Source organism: Mustela erminea, chromosome 11, assembly GCF_009829155.1.
Source record: "Mustela erminea isolate mMusErm1 chromosome 11, mMusErm1.Pri, whole genome shotgun sequence".
Classification (NCBI taxonomy): Eukaryota; Metazoa; Chordata; class Mammalia; order Carnivora; family Mustelidae; genus Mustela; species Mustela erminea.
Window position 1 is genome coordinate 77,834,070 of NC_045624.1, and position 19,531 is coordinate 77,853,600.

General features: G+C 36.0%; 1 protein-coding gene across 4 annotated transcripts in view; it reads left to right on the forward strand.

The window, feature by feature from the left end:
• Window positions 1–19,531, forward strand: part of SEMA3D (semaphorin 3D) — a 201,910-nt gene that overhangs the window by 138,709 nt on the left and 43,670 nt on the right. For all 4 annotated transcript variants that reach the window (XM_032304901.1, XM_032304902.1, XM_032304903.1 and 1 more), the window contains 3 exons: window positions 757–899; window positions 15,184–15,298; window positions 16,488–16,557. In XM_032304901.1, the coding sequence (XP_032160792.1) occupies window positions 757–899; window positions 15,184–15,298; window positions 16,488–16,557 (328 nt within the window). The remainder of the gene's footprint in view (window positions 1–756; window positions 900–15,183; window positions 15,299–16,487; window positions 16,558–19,531) is intronic.

A 19,531-nucleotide genomic window follows, 5' to 3' on the forward strand; every position in this document is an offset into this window, starting at 1 on the left:
GTCACTACCAGATAGCAAGTGCTTTACATACATTAATTCACTTGGTTATCATATCAGTTATCCTATTAGGTAGATGATTGATAGCCTCATATTAGGCATGAGGAAATTGAGACATAAAGAAGACAAAAATTCACATAAAGCCACCTTGTAGTAAGTGGGAGAGATAGGAGAGATAGGATATAAACCTGCAAAGAGTGTCTCCAGAACCTACAAGGGAGTCAACCCAAGCTCTATTAATTAGTTGTTTTAATTTCCCTTTTCCCTAAAAGGTGGCAAGTAACATCATGATGTATAAAAATTTGGGGTGTTGTTTCTAGTTTTCCCTAAGCTCTTCATTCTATACATTGTGATTAAAAACAAACAACCAAACAAAACAAAACAAAAAAACAGTGACTCCATCAAATACAAGGAAAATATAAAATCGTAGATTCTCCAGGTTTGAAAGGACTTTCTAGGTAAATTTGTTGAGTTAAAGCAATTGTGAACATCAGCCAGTCATGTTCTCACCGGCTCTCTGGAATTCCTAGAGAACTTGTTTGAGATCCCTGCATACTAATGCATGTTTCTGTATCATGTCCTGTATATTTGTGGGTATGTCTCATTTTACTCATTCCATTTATGGTTCATATTTTTGTGTTTTTTTTTTTATTCTGCTGATCATTGTTTCCCATTCAAAGACACCTTGTTCCCAAGATGATGCTATCTTGGATGCGTTGTCTCCGTATTGTAATTCATAGCTTCTTTTCTTTCAAACAGGAGCAAAATTTATCGGAACTTTCCCTATACCGGACACCTATAATCCAGATGACGATAAAATATATTTCTTCTTTCGTGAATCATCTCAAGAAGGCACTACTTCTGATAAGACCATCCTTTCTCGAGTTGGAAGAGTTTGTAAGGCAAGATATATTTATCTTACTTAAGTGACATGTATGTGTGTGTATGAACAATTAATTATATAATGTTAAAGTAAAAGTCAATGTCCATCATTCACAAGTGGTAAGATAAATTCACACTATCTTACATGAATAGTTTTTACGATCCAAAAGTGAAAAGAAAAGAAAAGGATACAAATTTTTCTAGTATTAGGGTTTTTTTCATTGTTTTGCTTTTTGGGTTTTTTCCCCAGTAAGAACTGTTAACCAGGTTTGACTTAGATCTCTTTGGCAGCTCGCTCCTTATTTTGACGGGTTATCCCTTTGCCAGTATTCGCTATTCCCGGTAAGATCCCTGCATTGTCCTGGACCATGGAAATTAAAATGCTTTTGGACATTAAATTTGATTTTGAAGTTGAAAGTAGTGTAATCACTGGAGTAACTTAAACACTAACAGAATAAGGTCTGGTATTTTTATGAAAACACATCACACATGCAAAATTATGTATCTTTATAGGGATCGAGTAAGTTGAAAATGTGGTTATAGTAATACTATAGTAAATATTTTCTAGACCATTTATCTAGATTAGGCTTTGAGAATGAATGAGATAAGAAGAAAAAACAAAGCAAAATGCAGAACTTTTTTTTTTTGTGAAGAACACTGCAATTCATTTTTTAAGATTGCCATTTTATGTTAGTTACAGGAAAACAGAATTCTATGAAACACTTCCATTTGTTCCATTCAAGTTCTCATTTGAGTGAATACAAGCTTTATAGAATAGTAATGCTCCTGGCTCACACTTTTGATTTCAATATATTATTTTTTTAGTTGGATTTATCTTCCTTGAAATAACTTTTCTTAAATCGCCAGACACCTTTCATAAACTCTGTTATTAAAAAAGAGCTGTTAAGTTAATAAGTACTCTGAATAGGAAGCTTTTTTTAGGTCTTGTACAAACTTTTCATTTTCTTCTATTTGAGCCGATCACTTTTTTGTCTCCATCTGTACCCTCAGGCTTTTGAACACTTCCAGAGACAGAAATACAAACCATCACAGAGCTTAAAAGTGCTAATGAAAACATGGCTTTGAATGAGGCCAGCTCCCAAGCACACATCACTCTTTTCCTAGTGTCCTAGCCACTGATGCTGCCTCCCACTGATCCCTTTACCCCCAGGGGACAGAACTCTCTAAAAAGCATCCTCATTCTTTCAGAGTCCAAGAATTCACAGTAATTTCTCTTGAAGCCTCTTGCCTAGAGATGAATGGCCATGCTTGGAGGAGTCGTAGCATGTTAGTGTACTGAAGCATGCTTTGTAACAACAGTATTCCGACCCTGAAAAGCGGGGCTGTGGATTGACATCATTTACATAAATGAACTACATTAAATATGTCAAAAAAGATTTACAAGTCACTCTCTGATGAACACCGATAACAAGTGTTTTGTGAAGGAGTTCAATACTTATTTCTTCGTAGGTCTAACACATGTGATAGAAAATCATCTGTTACAAAATAGTATTTGTACCCTATTGTTAAATGTACTGAAAGCTATGTGAGAGGTGGAAGAATATATTGAAGAAAAATGTAGTTGCCCCGTTTAGAAAGTTTTATTTTAAAATTATGATAGAGACTCTTAACTACAAGCCTTGGGCATTTTGTTTTAATTATGAACAAACTCCTATATAATTAAAAAGGCTGAGAGAATTGTAGTGCAGGAATCTTCCCACCACAAAACTCGAAGGCCACACAGCAAGATTTTGTCAAGCCATTGTGTTTGGATAAAAAGCTAACAAATTGTGAGATCAAATAAGGACATGTGATGGATGAATTTCCTCTAAAAAAAGAAGATATAATGGAGGTCCTTCTTACCTCTCTTCACTCAATCACTGTTTCTAGTTAGTACCATCTTCAGAATTTCCCACTACACATATGATCCATTCGTCAAATGTTTACAACATTTGGTTTTGCATACATCTCTAAAATTTCTTAATTGCAGCATGCTCTGACAGTTTTGAACTCTACTTAATAATTTAGGGTTAAAGTGTGGCAAAAAATGAGCACTTGTAAATGGAGATTTCACTGACAAGATTTAAAATGACTTGAAACCTTTTTATAAATATGTCAAAATAGGAAGTTTATATTTTAATTTTTTTAAAGATTTTATTTATTTATTTGACAGAGAGAGAGAGCAGGAACACAAGCAGGGCAAGTGGGAGTGGGAAAAGGAGAAGCAGGATTCCACCGAAAAGGGAGCCCGATGCGGGGCTCGATCCCAGAACTCTGGGATCATGATCTGAGCCGAAGGCAGAGGCTAAACAACTGAGCCAGAGACAGAGGCTTAATGACTGAGCCACCCAGGCGTCCCATAAATAATAAGTTTAATTAAAAAGAAAACAACTGTTTGGCCTCATAGTTGCTGTTAAATATTATTTTCACATAAAATGTTCTTCTGACATTATTCAGAACATATTATTCCTCTCTGTTGGTTCTCTCTTTTTTTTTAACCCCCATGGGATTATTACAACACTGCTTTTCAGTTTCAAGAAATAATAACAAATGTATGTCTATGCTATGAAACAAAATTGAGTTTGATAGATATAAGCAAAGATCCAAGAAGTCAGAGATCATGTTAGAGAAGTAAAAGTGAACTGTGTACACTTTACTGAGTTTAGAGAACTTTTTAGTAATGTGGGAGTTCTTTATACTCTTTATTCCACCAGGATGTTCCTACAGGCTCATATACTTATAAATATTCTGGTTTTGTTGTTTTTATTTGTTTCCATTTGTAGCTGATGACCTTCAGCCTCCAAATTGGTGACAATTTAAGTGTTCCCTACCTCTTCAGCTATTAAACTCAAGTAAAAGTCATTTTATTGACCTGTCAAAGATAGTACTATTTGTGTAGTGTATTGTGATTGGTGGGGAGAAGGTTTATTGAAATAGGCAAAAATTACACAAAAATTATTAAAGATTGTTTATAGAATAAGAGTGAGTCTTTACAATTCTGTAACCCACTCATTATTATATTATTTCATTATCTCAATAATAACAAAATATAAGATCTGGACAAAATGCAATAATACACTAGACCCTGGGAGATAAGTACACCGCTGTCCCCTTTCTTTGAAATCTCCCAGCACACTGAAGGAAATAGAGATACAAACCGATAATCACAATATTAAGTGACAGGTAGGAGCTGAGAATACTGCATATTTGACGAAGCTCAAAAATCAAATCCTATAGAAGGAGGAGGACTACATCAAGGAAAGGAAAGGAAAGGATAAGCCTTTCAGGCAGTGTAACAGCATATATTTGGTTTCCAGAAGGGTGAAATTTTGTTGAAAGTGGAACTGGAGGGGTGTATATGGGGGGCAATGTCATTCGAGATTAGAGTGGTAATTTGGAAGATAAGAAGTCTTCTTTCCATATTAAGTAGTTCAAACTCTATCCTGTAGGCAATGAGAAGTTATCAATGTTTTTTTTTTTTTAGAAAAGAAGTGACTTGATGGTTAGATATACTTAGCAATAATTTGAGGAACCATCTGGATTGAGAAATATTTGTGACTAAGGACCCTAAAGGAAATAGAAGTGAATAGAATAGAATGCATAGAATCTAGATATGGATGTCTAATAAGTCCTTAATTTGTTACTTTTCCTTTATTAATTGCTTAGTGTAGACTAGTCTGTCTACTCAAACTTTACGTGATGATAGGAATGTTCCATATGTCCACTCTCCAACATAGGAGCTATGTGGCTATTAGTATTAACATTTGATTAGTGTGACAGAGGAGCTGAATTTTTAATGTTATTTAATTTTAACTGATATTAATTTAAATAGTATCATGTGTGTTATCAACTCACTGGAATTAAAATAAAAACTTTAAGTAATAAAGATAAGTAGTATCACATGGCTAGTGGCTACAATATAAATATAAAATATGAAAATATTCATTTACTTAACAATGTGTGCACAATGCTGTGCTAAATAAACAGTAGTTTTATAGAAGATAAAAAGAAAAAAGAAGTTATATTTGTACTCACTGAGCTTGCAAACTACTAAATGATATATCCTTTAAACAAGAAAACACAGATTAATATATCATTGAAAAGTGTGGTAAGTGCTAAAGTGGGGGGGTGGTCACAGGGCACGGTTAGGAAAAATGGGTGGGATTTAGATTGGCTGTAGAAGATCTTCTGTCTGAGAAAGTAACTTTTGAACCAGATATTGAAAATGATCAGGAAATTGCAGGGCAAAGAGACAGGCATCGGGAAGAATATTCCAGGCAGAAGGAAAAGCACATGTGAAATCTCAGAGGTGGGAAAGAGCATTTAAGAAATCAAAGGGGCAGCTGGGTGGCTCAGTCAGTTAAGCCTGCAGCTCAGGTCATGATCTCAGTGTCCTGGGATTGAGTCCGGTGTCAGGCTCCAGAGGGGAGTCTGCTTCTCCCTCTCCCCCATCCCTGCTCATGCTCTCTTTCTCTCTCACTTTCTCTCTCTCAAATAAATAAAGCCTTAAAAAAAAAAAAAATCTTGAAAGAGCTTTGCTGTGATGGGAACATAACAAGTACGTGGGAAATTAACAGGATAGTGATTGTTTCCCCTTTAAAACATACGTAAAATTTCAAGTCATAAGAGGTCTTATCTTCCCCGTTCGTATACTGACTGATACTGCAGATAGCGACATCATAATGTATATGAGAGGCTGCAACAAGTTCCTGTCCTACTGGATCCTTGATGCATTTTAATTCTTCCCTATTACTGTCCCAGAAACATTAATACCTGCCCATAGACACAGACTCCTATATTCTTAGTAATTGTGATTTCCAGAAGATAACCAGAGATGAGGGAAATTCACAAAGAGATATCTTCTGATATTTGATAGCGAAAACACCAAATATTGTGTAAGGGCATGAATTTTATACTTGGACATGTCGAACTTGAAGTGGCTCTGGGATATGCTGCCAAAATAGCCAGTTGAAAATGGAACCCTGAGGTTTGGTGGTGTCTGGAATTATGAACTTGGAAATCACCCATGTACTGGTGGTTCTTGAAGTCATGGAGGTGTGTGAAATAGTGCAGGGAAATATGTAGTATGAGATCAGTGAGCAAGGACACAATCCCAAGGGACAACGATATTTAAGGGGAAAAACAAAACAAAATAAAACAAAAACAGAGGAAAATACTATAAAGTCAATTGAGAAGAAATACCTTTTCTTTTTAAAGATTTTATTTATTTATTTGAGAGAGAGAGACAGTGAGAGAGAGCATGAGCGAGGAGAAGGTCAGATGGAGAAGCAGACTCCCCATGGAGCTGGGAGCCCGATGTGGGATTCGATCTTAGGACTCCGGGATCATGACCTGAGCCGAAGGCAGTCGTCCAACCAACTGAGCCACCCAGGCATCCCGAGAAGAAATACTTTGATAGTAGGTGGGGAACTCATTGAGAGTGCCATGACAAAGAACAAAAGCTATTTCAAGAAGAAAGCAATTGTCAGTAATATTGCACACCGAAAGGAAGTCAGATAAGATTGTTATTAAAAATCACATATTCGATTTGGCAGTAAGGATATCACTAATATAGTTTGCTCGAATGATGAGAATATTCAATGTGGAAGCAGATAAGGCTTATGTCTCTGTTCTATGCCTTCCTAGCTCCGCTTTTTTTTTTTTTTTTTTTTTTTTTTTTAAGATTTTACCTGTTTATTTGACACAGAGAGAGAAATCAAGTGCACAAGCAGGGGGAGCGGGAGAGGGAGAAGCAGTGGGGAGCCTGACAGTGGGCTAGATGCCAGGACCCTGGGATCATGACCCGAGCAGAGTGCAGAGGCTTAATTGACTGAGGCACCCAGGTCCCCCCAACTCAGCTTCTTAACTTAGGAAATGAGGGCACCCATCTCTTCCATGATGTTGTTACCAAGGAAGTGAGAGACTTAAATGAGATCATATGAATTGGGGTGTGGCAGATACTGAGGAAGGTGCTGGAAAACAAGAGTGACTTAACTAGGTCTCTCTTTTTTCAAGCAGTCAACAATGTAGAAGATTGACATGTGCCGTGTCATACAACAGAGAGTTAAATGTCAAAAATCACGTACACACACACAACATATCACTCATACACACTCACACTTTTGGAGCCCAGTCTACCAACTGCGCTTGAGAGCACAAGAGTGGTAGTATGTTTATATTAGGTACAGGGGTTGGTTAGAGATAGGTCAGTTACTAAAAGTTAATGGGAAGAGATGATATTTAATTAGTTTCGATGTTTGAAGTTATGGTTATTATTTTGCCTTCATTTTTAGCAACATCTGTACTTGGAGGGTGGATCTTATTTCTGCATGTAGTCAAAAGGATTTGGAGACATGTCTGGTGAAAATTTTGTGGAGAATTTGAACAATGCAAATTTTAGACAAGAGACGTGGACAGGGAGAGACGCTAAATGTAGTAAAGAAGCTGAATTAGAGTACATTTCATGACAACCTCAGGAGAGTAAGCACCTCCTTTCAATCACTTTCACACTCAGTATGTTTATCTTTATATATGGCAGAACACATTTACTGATGAATTATTTTTCAATGGTATCCCTACTTGCCTACCAAACTTCTTACTCCATTTTTCTCATATTTAAAATAAGATGCTTAGCCTAGAGGATTTCTAGAGTCTTTCCAGACTTTATAATTCTTTATTCTGTCATATAGCCAATATTTCAAGCACCAAATGGTGCACCTTACACCCTGGTCTGCTCTCATAAATGGTAAATTACACAGATCTCCATGGCAAGGTAATAAATGTTAACTGAAAGAACAGGTGAGACAGCCTGAAATAAACCTTCTGAATAGTCCTTTCAGATACTATTATTTATGTCTCTGTGGTGTTTATTACCACGTGTGTGTGTGTGTGTGTGTGTGTGTGTGTGTGTGTGTCCCTTCAAGACTCACCCTGTAAGTTACAGTGTGGAAATACCAGTCTCTTCAGTTAGGCTTGCTTGCAACGTTTCGCCCCAAGGCTGTTTCCCATTACTTTGGGATTCTGTTCATTTTTGGAAGCATTGTCCATTAGCTTACTTATGCTTGCCCACTCTGGATTCCAGCTGTAGGTTATGCCAGTTCTCTTTTTTGTTTTGCAGTATTTCCTTTGGTCCATGCCAGGAATTCAGTTTGGATGGTCCTTTCACATAACTTGCCTGGGGGTCTCATTAATAGCCTTTTGCCTTGATTCCACTTGCATTGTCTACCTTGATATATGGTCCTTTTTGGACAATTACTGCCTTTGAAAATTTGTGTTTTTAGGCCGATGTCACTTTCCGTATTTATTGATCTCTGCCGAGTTGTGGGGGTTTTTTGCTTACTTTTCAACGTGTCACTTACAACCTAAATGAGAGATTTAGAGCCACAAGTTACAGATGTGCTTTTGCTTCACTTCCATCTGTTTTCCTGTCAGAAATTCCTAGGCCAGGATTTACACTGTTGGCTGTAGCTTTTTTTTTTTTTTTTTAATTTACTGAGCTCTGATCCTACCTGAAAAAAAAAAAAAAAAGAAACAAAAAAAATGCTTATCATGATTACATTTACTTAATTTTAACCTGTCAGATCTTAGAAACTGAACTTTTTAGTAGAGACTATTACCTAGTTCTGCATTTCTAATAATCTTTACAAGTTCTTGCAGTAGTTAGAAAAACATGTTCTCCATTTTGATTCTCCAATAGCAAATCAAAAAGAGTCATCTCTAAACATGAGGGTCCCTTTTAGGAAAAAAAAAAAAAAAAAAAAATATATATATATATATATATATATATATTGTCTTGAAAGCCTCTTCAGAATAGATCCCTTAAAAATCACTGTGCTTAATACCTGCCACACAAGTTTTTTGTTTATTTTGTTCTTCTCCTCCCCCCTTTGTCTGAGATGTTTGAGTTTGCATAGCTTTGTTTCTTTTACCATTAAGGGATTTCAAGATTATTTGTAGATGAAATAGAAGACTCCTTACTTTCCTATTTTGCTTTTATTTCTTAGTGGTCATAACCCTATTACTTTTTTTTCCCCCATCTCAATGAAACAGTTAGATGAAACGTGGTTACCACACATTGCAAAGGAAGATCCGGGCTAAAAAGGAAAGCACAACGACATAGTTGTCTCATTTGATTCAGTCCTTGTAATTCACTGTCTTCCATTAGTTCATTTAATGTATTAAAAATGTCCTCATTTAAGCTCTGCTCTCAGTATAATACCATATTTTAGTGTATATGACATGCTTTCCTAATGAGGCTCTTGGAACCTCTTATTCCAGATTTTATTTTTTGTTTCTGTCACATCATGATTATAGTTTCCAGCTTCTAAATAGGCCATTCTGTGTCTGGATTATCCTTATCATTTTTATTTACGTACCCGGCCCCATACAGACCATGTGTATTAAGTTTACAAAGGTTCTAAACTCCGCCCCTGGAAATAAGTGTGTGAAGCTTGAGGCAGCCCAGGGAGTACACTGGACAGTTGCTCTGAAAGGTCAGTTGCTGGGGTCTTAGCCCCAGTATTTCCTGGTGGAATGGGTCTTCAGGCGATTCAGAGGCATATCTCAACACGAGACTGTTTAAAACTCACAAGGGATGGCTGTTATCATAAATGACAGATCAGATAAAGAATATGAATGCTGTATTGAAAAATACAAGAGGCATTACATTGCAAACACCAAAGTATTAAATTGCCCTAATCTTATACCAAATGCGTAAAAAGGGTCCATGGGAAATCTATGTGTTTATCTCAGTGGGGCAGTTTCAGTTATCGAAAAAAATACGTTTATTGATTTACAATATTGTAGTATTTAGATTACACTTCAAAAGAAACAGGTAGTATTAATTCAAACCAAAATCTCTGGGACTAAATGTCATTAAAAGCTAGAATTGGGGAAAAGTGTGCATAAAAGCTACACAGATGATAGTTTTCAAAGTGTTTGGGGGAATTCCATTCTCTTGCCCGCACGAGGATGCAGAAGAGCATTAAGCAAAAGAACTAATTTTAAGCAAAGAAGAATTTATGAACAAGTCTGACTCCTGCATCAAACCTTTTCTCTTTTTCTTTTTCTTTTTTCTAAGTGCTGAAGATGTGCCATCCTTCAGTGTTTTTTGACTGGAAAAGCCTGGTGTCTTTCAACTTAAACTCATAAATATGGTTACAAATTTCTGAACGCTATTCTATATTTCAATGGAATACAACATGTTCACAGATGTCTTGTGATTTCGTTGATTTATAAAGTCTTCAGGCGTTAAGAGCATAGAAGCTAAAAGTCAATTCTTGTATTTTCCAAGAGCTTCTGTTTCCCAAGACATAGGTGAAAAGGATCATATTTATAAAGTGCTAAGAGATCCGCAAAGAGGATGATGTATACAGATAAAATTGTGTTTAGCAGATGAACCCAGCATAGTGACCCAAAGGTCAAAAGACATACTCAATAAAAGTTCACGTGTGACAGTTTGTAGCTACTCCACATGTCTATGTAAGATTTATAAGCACTTGAATCTGCTGGGACAGTAGAAGCAAAATGGAATCACCATTAACCTGCCTTCTGACTGATCTACCCATCAGTAGCCTATGAGTGGAAATCATAGTATTTCGTAATATGCAGCCATCACTAGAGCACCTGGCCCAGAGATTTTATTTTCAAGCTGCTGAAGGATTCTAAATTGTGCTTTGTTTCATCTTCTGTGTTTTCTGTTTTTAAAATTAAGAACTCTCACAAACATATAAAAAGCCATAGAGAATAAGAAAACAGTCCCCCTGTGTGTTCACCCCCCACATGGAACCCATGTGGTCTCACTTGTTTACATTTAATTTCTTTGTTACTTTCATCTGCATCTTTGTGTAGAGAATGTCAAGGCTTTTGGCAATCTGACCACAAAGAAGCTGTGATAGAGTGGAGGCACAGAAGAGACGGTGACTAAAAGCTGCTGATTCTGACATCTCAATAATAAATCTATTGTGTTAGTGAGATAGTTGTGTTCTTTAGAACTTCACAAAAATAAGCAAGGAGGTGACAATTTAGTACAAAAGTGGTTACCTCCCTTTCAGCCCTCCTCAGGGCTTAAAGTTCTCAGGGGGGATTTTGTGGATTTGCAAACAAATCCAGGGACTGAGAGGTGGTCAAGTCAGTCAACTGACACTTCCTTCCCTACAGGAGAAATACAACTCCTTGAGAATTGAACTTTGCCATTCCAGGTCATGCTTCTGGATGTCTCTAAGAGTTACTATCCAGTCATTAAATGCTTATAATCCATCCCTGAGAACTATTATCCTAGAAATTATACTTCTTTACCTGCTGAGAGCAGGTGGCTTTCATCTTTGACCTGGATTTTTTTTTTTTATTTTGCTTGTTTTTTTTATCATTTTATTCCTTGAGGGGCCAGGAAAGGGTGCTCGACGATTGGCAAGAACATTTAAAGATTCTTTTTGTTCAGAGAATTGCAATTTCCATTTGTCGGGTTAAATATATATATATATATATATTTATTTATTTATTTACTTTTTATATTATTTATATATATAATATACATATTATATAAAATATATATTTTAATTTTTATATAATTTATATATAATTTAATTTAATATATAAATATATATAAAATATATATTATTTATATATCTTTATATATTACTTGTATTTATATTTATATTTATAATATAATATTTTATACAAACACACACACACACACACACACACACACATACACACATACAGGCTACAGTGTAAGTCCCTTTCCTGTCCAACAAATTTGAGCCTCGTAGAATAGTTAGAACTGTTTCATGGTTTGTCTTGAATATGGATGATCACTGCAAATGGAAAAGGGGGACACTTTGAAAAGGGACATTTATTGTTGCTTTTATCTCATAAAATGTTTATAAGTGGATGTGATTGCTAATTTTTATGGAAGTAGTGATGTAGATACCTGATAGAGGAATGTTGTGGAGCAAATATTTGATATATCTGTTTATTCAATTAACAAAATAATTTGAGCAACGACTCTGCTAGGGGTAAAGCAGTAAACCAAACATAGTCCCTGGCATTAAATTCATGACAGTGGATATATTTCCTCATGTATATTGAATCAACACTATTTTTAGTATTTATTGCTAACTCGAAATGTGCAAATAAAGGCAATGAAAATGTTTAACTATTATAAATTTGTAAGTGCATTAAAATTGAAAGATTTTAACGAGAGCTTGGCTTAGTATGGGTAGGGCTTTGCTAACATAAAAATAGAAAAGACAGAACACTTATGAATGTAAAAAGATATAAATCAAGGTTCATGAGAAAGATGAGAAGATATCTTACTTTTTATTTTTAAGTTTATTTAGAAATCTCTTTCTTTCTGAGTGATTCCAGATAACATATTTTCTCACTGGAATCCTACTAAACATTAAAACAGAATTCATCATTAATAGAAGGAAGCATCCGTGTTTTTGCCTATTCATATTAACATCTGGATTTATATTTATTAAATGATCTGAATATGTTAGCAGTAAAAATAAAGGTCATATCTAGATAAATCTGTCTTCACAGCTGCAGCAATCGTTAATCATCCAATAGCTAGCTTAAATATTGATTATTTTTATTATTGAGCAATGATACTACAACAATAGAAGCACCGTATACAAAACATAAATTCAACAGCAAGTATAGACACATTGGTTTCTAGAAGGTTATTATATGAAATAGATCATGTATTCATTTTCTTTCATTTATTTGTAGTAATACTTTATACGAAATAGCATATTACTAAATGACATAAATATGCTCTGATCTGGTATGAAAGCCTTCCTGGATTGTCTCGAATTTTCTTTTATAACATTTTCCTCCACTATTTTCATTTATCCCAGTCTTCATCTAAACGAAATTTGTCCTGGTTCTCTGTACATGTTATAAAGTGTTCCATCTGTTGCCCTTTCCCCCTAGTTTCTAGCACCTAGAATATTTCCTGAAGAGTCCAACCTCTGCATGTCTGAACTCAACTCTCACTTTAAGAACAATATTGAGTCTAACTCCACAGCAATGCCTGTTCTCCTTTTTTCCACTACAAAGACATTTCAGAGGAGACTTAACTCCTTTGGTATTTATCTATACTTTCAAAGGACATTTATCAATTTTATCTTGTATTTTTAGTTACTCACTAATCATCGAACATGTACTTATTAAACACCTGATAAGCAGGGTATTAGTGACATATGCACAGTAGGTGTTGGATGAAAGGAATAGGGAGTGCATTTTCTGAGAAGAATGAAAAATTATGAGAAAATCAACTAAATGTTCTTTTGCTTTGCTTTATCGCCACATGTCAGAAATTCTGAATAGTATCAGTGTCAAAATACTATTGCCAGAAAGGTCTTTTTTTGGTCCAATTTCCAAACAATCGCTGTACTTAACCATGGAGGTTCTCTTCTGTATCTGCCAGTCCACATGAACTCGAGGAGACATGTGTTCCAAGATGAAGTGCACACTGATTTGGATCATTTAAAATTTAAAACAGCGAGACACAGCGCAAACTGTGAGGCACAGTATTTTGTTTAAGTGCAAATCTTAGTTCCTATAGGAAATATTTTATTGAATTTGAATGTCTTTAAATTTGTTTTTTTTCTTTTTACATTGTTATAAACCTAAAGAACAAATAAAGAACATAAAAATTATTACTTATGTCCACAGAGCTGTTGGTGAAAAGTATTCTGCTATTTAGCAGAGGAGGATGTAACATGGGATTCACAGGTGCCTGCGTGGCTCAGTGGGAGTGTCCAACTTGATTTGGGCTCAGGTCGTGATGTCAGGGTGGTGGCATGGAACCCTGGGTCTGAGTCCGCGCTCAGAGGGGAGTCTGCTTGAGACTCTTTCCCGCCGTCTTCCTCTGTCCCTCTCCTCAGTGCACTCTCTCTCTGTCTCTCAAATACATAAATAAATATTTAAACAAAACAAAGTAAAATGGGATTCACTCACTCTAGGTGCCCTGGTGCACCCAGGGTGTTAGGTGCTAAGGCTATAAAGAGAGCTCCAGCCTATGGTCTCAGGACCTCACTGTGTTCTGAGTGCTCCTACAAATCTATAGCCTTCTGAGATTTGCTTTGTTACTAAGATTATATCATCTGGAATTTGGGTTTCCATATCACCCAAGTTAATATGCAAAGGGATCTCTGTCTTCCCTCCCCTTCCCTTTCTTCCTCTCCCTTTCTTGAAGAATAGCAACTGTTTCTCCAACTTTGAATTCTCCTCTTTGGAGGAGCTATTTAGATACTTTTCTCTAATTTCATATAATTTTCAGAGATACAAGAAGCACAGGGAATACAGTTCTGAAATATTCAGAGTTAGTATTTCATAGTGAACTTTTATTAATTTTATAAAACATAAATTGCATGAAGGATAAATTTTTTTAATATATTTTACATTTAGATGTAAGTACATTAATGGAAATAGTGACTCCAGAAGTAATTTTTGAAAGTTTGATTTAAGTACTTACAGTATTTGTGCCATGAAACAGTCTCATCTTACTTATTGAAAACATAGCAGATCTAGTCTGGTCAGATAACAAATTGTATGAATTTAGTGTTCATGGGAAACTATTAAATTAAAAATAAGAAACAGATCTTTTTATGGTGAGTTATTGAATTTGTTTTACTGAATTGATTTAAACGCATGGGCTTGGTAATTGTCTAAAGAACAATTTAATGAAATATTTCACAGTGAAAGAAAGTCTGAAAAGACATCAATTAGCCTTTAAAACAAGATTGGTTTTATGTGTATGTTTATGTTGCCTTATTGCTTAATTAATAGGGCACTAATTTTGGAAAAAGACTTTTTTTAAGTCTATAGCATATTTCTAAAGGCTGTACATCACGATCTTTATCATGTATATAATACACAAGTCATTGCTAGGATTTATTGAACGTAAGTTTTCTACCCCTATCCTAAGCATGGTATACAAATTTTTCCCTTTAATCATCAAAATAATCAATTTCAAGACACTATTCATATTTTTTTTCAGTAAGGAAACAGAAACTTGGAGAGTTAAGTAGCCTTTTGTAGGCCATGGAGCACAAAGTGGTAGAGGTGAGATTTGATTCCAGGACCCAGTCATGTCCTGGGTCGCCCTGCCAGCATCTCATTCAGGAGAGCCCTGTTGTAGTCATTCACCCATGACAAAAGCATGAGTATGAAAGGACAAAACTGCCTTTTCCCTTATTTGAAAGTTCAAGGCGTTAAACATGTAGACTCCCTGTCTTTGTAAACAATGATGTTAAATCTGTATCTTTACTATTTTCCTTTTTTTCCCCCGCCCAGAATGATGTAGGAGGACAACGCAGCCTGATAAACAAATGGACAACTTTTCTTAAAGCCAGATTGGTTTGCTCTATTCCTGGAAATGATGGGGCAGACACTCATTTTGATGAGCTTCGTGAGTCACATGCTCCTTTTTATTTTTTTCTTAAAAATGAATTGCTGCCTAATAAATTCAGCATTTCTTTTATTTTAGCCCCCCATGGAGCCCAGGACAGCTTGTAAGAGTGTTATTACTAAATTCACACACACAAAGAACATGGAGGTGCTCTAGGTTTCAGAGCACGTTGTAATGAAGCAATTCCCCTCTTTGTAAGCATCCTCGTAGTTAGGAGGAAACAAAGCAGCAGCAAGAGACAAAGAGCTACCAGCAAAGGTTCACCAGAATCCATTCATTTTCCATGTGGCCTTTTACTTTGGAAGGCGCGGCAGTCTGTAGGCAGCGAGAACTTGGGTTCTTTATTCTGAGGATGCCCTCTGCTGGAGAGCCCGGGAGACTGGGTGAACTCACTCCCTCCGACTTAAAAAAAAAGAATACTCAGAAGTGTTCAATGGGTCATTCTCTTGAATTTCCCCTCTTTACCCCTCTCAAAGCTAGTTCTAGAAGGAATTTTTTCAGCTATATATAAAGGTAACATCATCAAATCTTATCTTTTGAACTTGTTTTTGCCTTGCTGTGTAAAAATGATGTTATCATTGAATGATTTTTGCCATACGGTATTTAAAGTATATATTCACTCTTCATGGCTGATTCCTCATGTGATACATAAGCATGCTCACATCTTAAAAAACTTTTAATGGAGGTTGTTTACACATACTTTGGTATCAATACTGCTTAACTATTTACAAAATACTGAGCAAGTATTTTGCAGGTAATTAACTTGTGAAGCGATTTTAATATTTCTAGCAAATAGATAATTGAATTATTAATAAGTTGACACAATTACAGGACAAGACTTTTTTTTACATCGGAGGGTAAAAACACCCTATGTTTTTAGTTACTCTTCTGTCAGAAGTCACATACTTCTGACTGGGAATAGTCATGGAGATTATCAGCGAATCATCCCATTTATAGGTGATTGAAATAGACACCTAAGAGGCTTGATATCCAGTTCAGTGCCACATAGCTAGTGAGAAAACTGGTCTTTAACCTCTAATTTCTTATGTCATAATGTAACGACTTTCACTGTTATCTGAATTTTATACCTGTTAGAGTCTCAGAAGTACTGTATTCTTAAAGAAAAGGCAAATACGTAATACTAAAATATAAAAATATAATGAATTGTTATTTTTTCTTCCATTAATAGAGGATATTTACTTACTCCCCACAAGAGATGAAAGAAATCCTGTGGTCTATGGAGTCTTTACCACAACCAGGTAAGTTAAAAGCAAAACAAGGGGCGCCTGGGTGGGTCATTCATTGTCTGCCTTCTACTCAGGTCATGATCCTGGAGTCCTGGGATCCAGCCCCACATCAGGCTTCCTGCTCATCAGGAGCCTGCTTCTCCTTCTCTCACTCCCCCTGCTTTTGTTCCCTCTCTGGCTGTCTCCGTCTGTCAAATAAATAAATACAATCTTTAAAAACAAAACAAAACAAAAACAACACTTGGAATTCTTCTATAGAATTGTAAGGCATATGTAAGGAAATACAGTTGTATTTTCCGGTCCCTTCCTTTTATGTGGAAAAAAAATACCCATTTTTCATTTTATTCTTTCACATAGTGTTTCCTAGAACTCTTTCAATATCAAAACATAAAATGTCTCTTTGTTCTTTTTATACCAGCAGAGTACTTCCGTATCCATTGCCACAATTCATTTAGCTAATTTCCTGTACATAGACATCTCTATTGTGTCAGGGCTTGGCCGTACGCATAACACATCAGGGACTAAACTTGTACATACGGCTCTTTCCCTATATGAGCAAGTAAGCAAGTACATCTGCGAGTTAAATTCCCAGACTAAAGTTACAGGATGCAAAGGTGCCTGCATATACTCACCATAACAAATAGGTTAAGCTGCATGACATAGAAGTAGTATTACAGAAATACATGCCTCAGTCATGAGATGCGACACTCTTTGCTCTACTAACTTGGGCAAAAGGAAGTTTGTATGACTTGCGCCAGGAAGATGGGCCAACCGGTATTAAAAACGGGACTAGAACCAAAGGTGTTTTCTTAATTTTCCTGTGTTTTTGTCTTCTTTCCATGTAATACTGTCCTGCACTTGTCACTGAGACTCTGTGACTTCCTTAAAAGTTGTCCTAGCATCTCTGAAGCTTTCTCAAAGAATATATGGACCTTACATAATTTTACCTAATATTAATTTCATTTAATTCAGTAACTTACATTAGAACATGGGACAGGCTTCTTCCTGCTACACATTACTCCCTGCAACACCTTCTTTGAACTCCTTTTTTACTTTTCCCACAGCTCTGCTATCACTGTTGTTTATATTGACATTAGTATTGGAAGAATTGGCAGTATTGGTATTGGTATTAGGGAAATAGTCTTACTGCCTCCTTTCAAATAAATTATTAAAATAGTCTGCAGGCAAAGTCTAATTTCTCTTCTGTGGGATTACCTTCATTCAGTTCACCTTACACCTTATGCCAGGAGAGTTGGTTCAGATGACATCAGAAAACGAAATGCTTTGTGAAATTTTAAAATGAAAATAAAGAAGATACCCAAAGAATTCTGCTCTTTGGACTCCATTTTTCTGCAAATTCATATCTGAACTAAAAAGAGGCAGGAAAAGCAAGTGCTTGTAGTTACTCAAGTATGTCAGCGTTAGTTCTCTTGGCATCTTTCCATTCCCAGAACTGTCTTTGAAGTCACTGTGTGTTCCAACACAAGGCATAGACATGTGCCAGGGAAATATAGCCCCAAGATAGTTATGTTTTTTCTCTTACCAAGTTTTCTGCCCACCCAGAGTGTGAAGTTACAAGTCAACCCTTTGTTCTTGGTGTACTTTATTATTCTATTTTTAATGCCACCCCAAGGACTGAGGTAATATTGGGATGCAGTGTCCCACCCTTTGTCCTATGAGAAGATGTAATTAATCTGTGACAATAGAAACACCATAAAGCATGATGTATCATTCCTTTAAAATATCCTACGCAGAGGATGTGATTTTTATGGGGGCATCACTGCCCTTCTTAGCAGAGTTTTCTCCCAGCTGCCTGTTTGCCCTCAGCTCCCAATGCTTCCCATTAATGTCATTCCAAGATTATATATATATTTTTAAGATTTTATTTACTTATTAGAGAGAGAGAGAAAGTGAGAGAGAGCACAAGAGCAGGGTGAGAAGCAGACTCCCTGCTGAGCAGGGAGCCGGATGCTGGGCTCGATCCCTGGACTCCGGGACTCCGGGACCATGACTTGAGCCTAAGGCAGACGCTTAGCTGACTGAGCTACCCAGGCGCCCCTCATTCCAAGAATATTAATGATTGAGTTTCCCATGCTAGAGAATCCTTGGCTTGCTTGTGTAGTGCTGAGATTTTAGGTCTCTTAGATCATAAAGGGTGATCTCATTTTAATGAACAGAAATCACTGAAAATTTTAGATGCAGAGAAGATGTCTTTTATTTTCCAGAAATTAAAAAGAAAATAAACATCTGAGGGCAGTGTTAACAGTTTTCACCACTAATTTACTAAAACTTGTGAAATTCCAATGGAGCTTTTCTGCTTCTGGATTATGTTTCCTCCCATCCTATGTAATTAAGATTAATTTTAAGTAATCCATAAGTTACATACATAAATTCAAGAAGAAATTCAAAAATTCGGGGAGAAGCACAAAAGAATTTCAACATTTTTTCAAATTAATAGAAATTAGGAAATTATAAATGGCCAATATTTATGGACATTCACTTGCTTGAAGAAAACAGAAATGAGGTAATTAATTTTATACCTAAATTGTTCCTCTATAAAAAAAATAGGTAATATAACTTTTTTATTTCATAAGTTCTTTAGAAGGCATTAAATGCCGCAAGAACTCCAAATAAATCTCAAAAGCATGTACATACATTTGATACTCTTTTCTGCATATTTTCCTCTGTTCTCATTTTTCTAGTGAATCCTCATGTATCCATCAAGTGTCAATGTAGATGGCCCCTTCTCTCTGAAAACATAACCAGACAGCCCTCTACTGGGGGCCCATCTGTGTGTTTGCTTTGCTTGTTACTATAGGTATCTGTAATGTAACTGCTAGCACATTTTTTCAGGATTACTTGGTTGTAAGCTCCTTAAAGACGTCCACACATTCTGTCTGCAGCATCTCTCAGAAGGAATGAGCTTCCCAAGTTTGTCCACACACCTGGTTATAATATGTGCTCAATAAATAAATGTACAGTGACG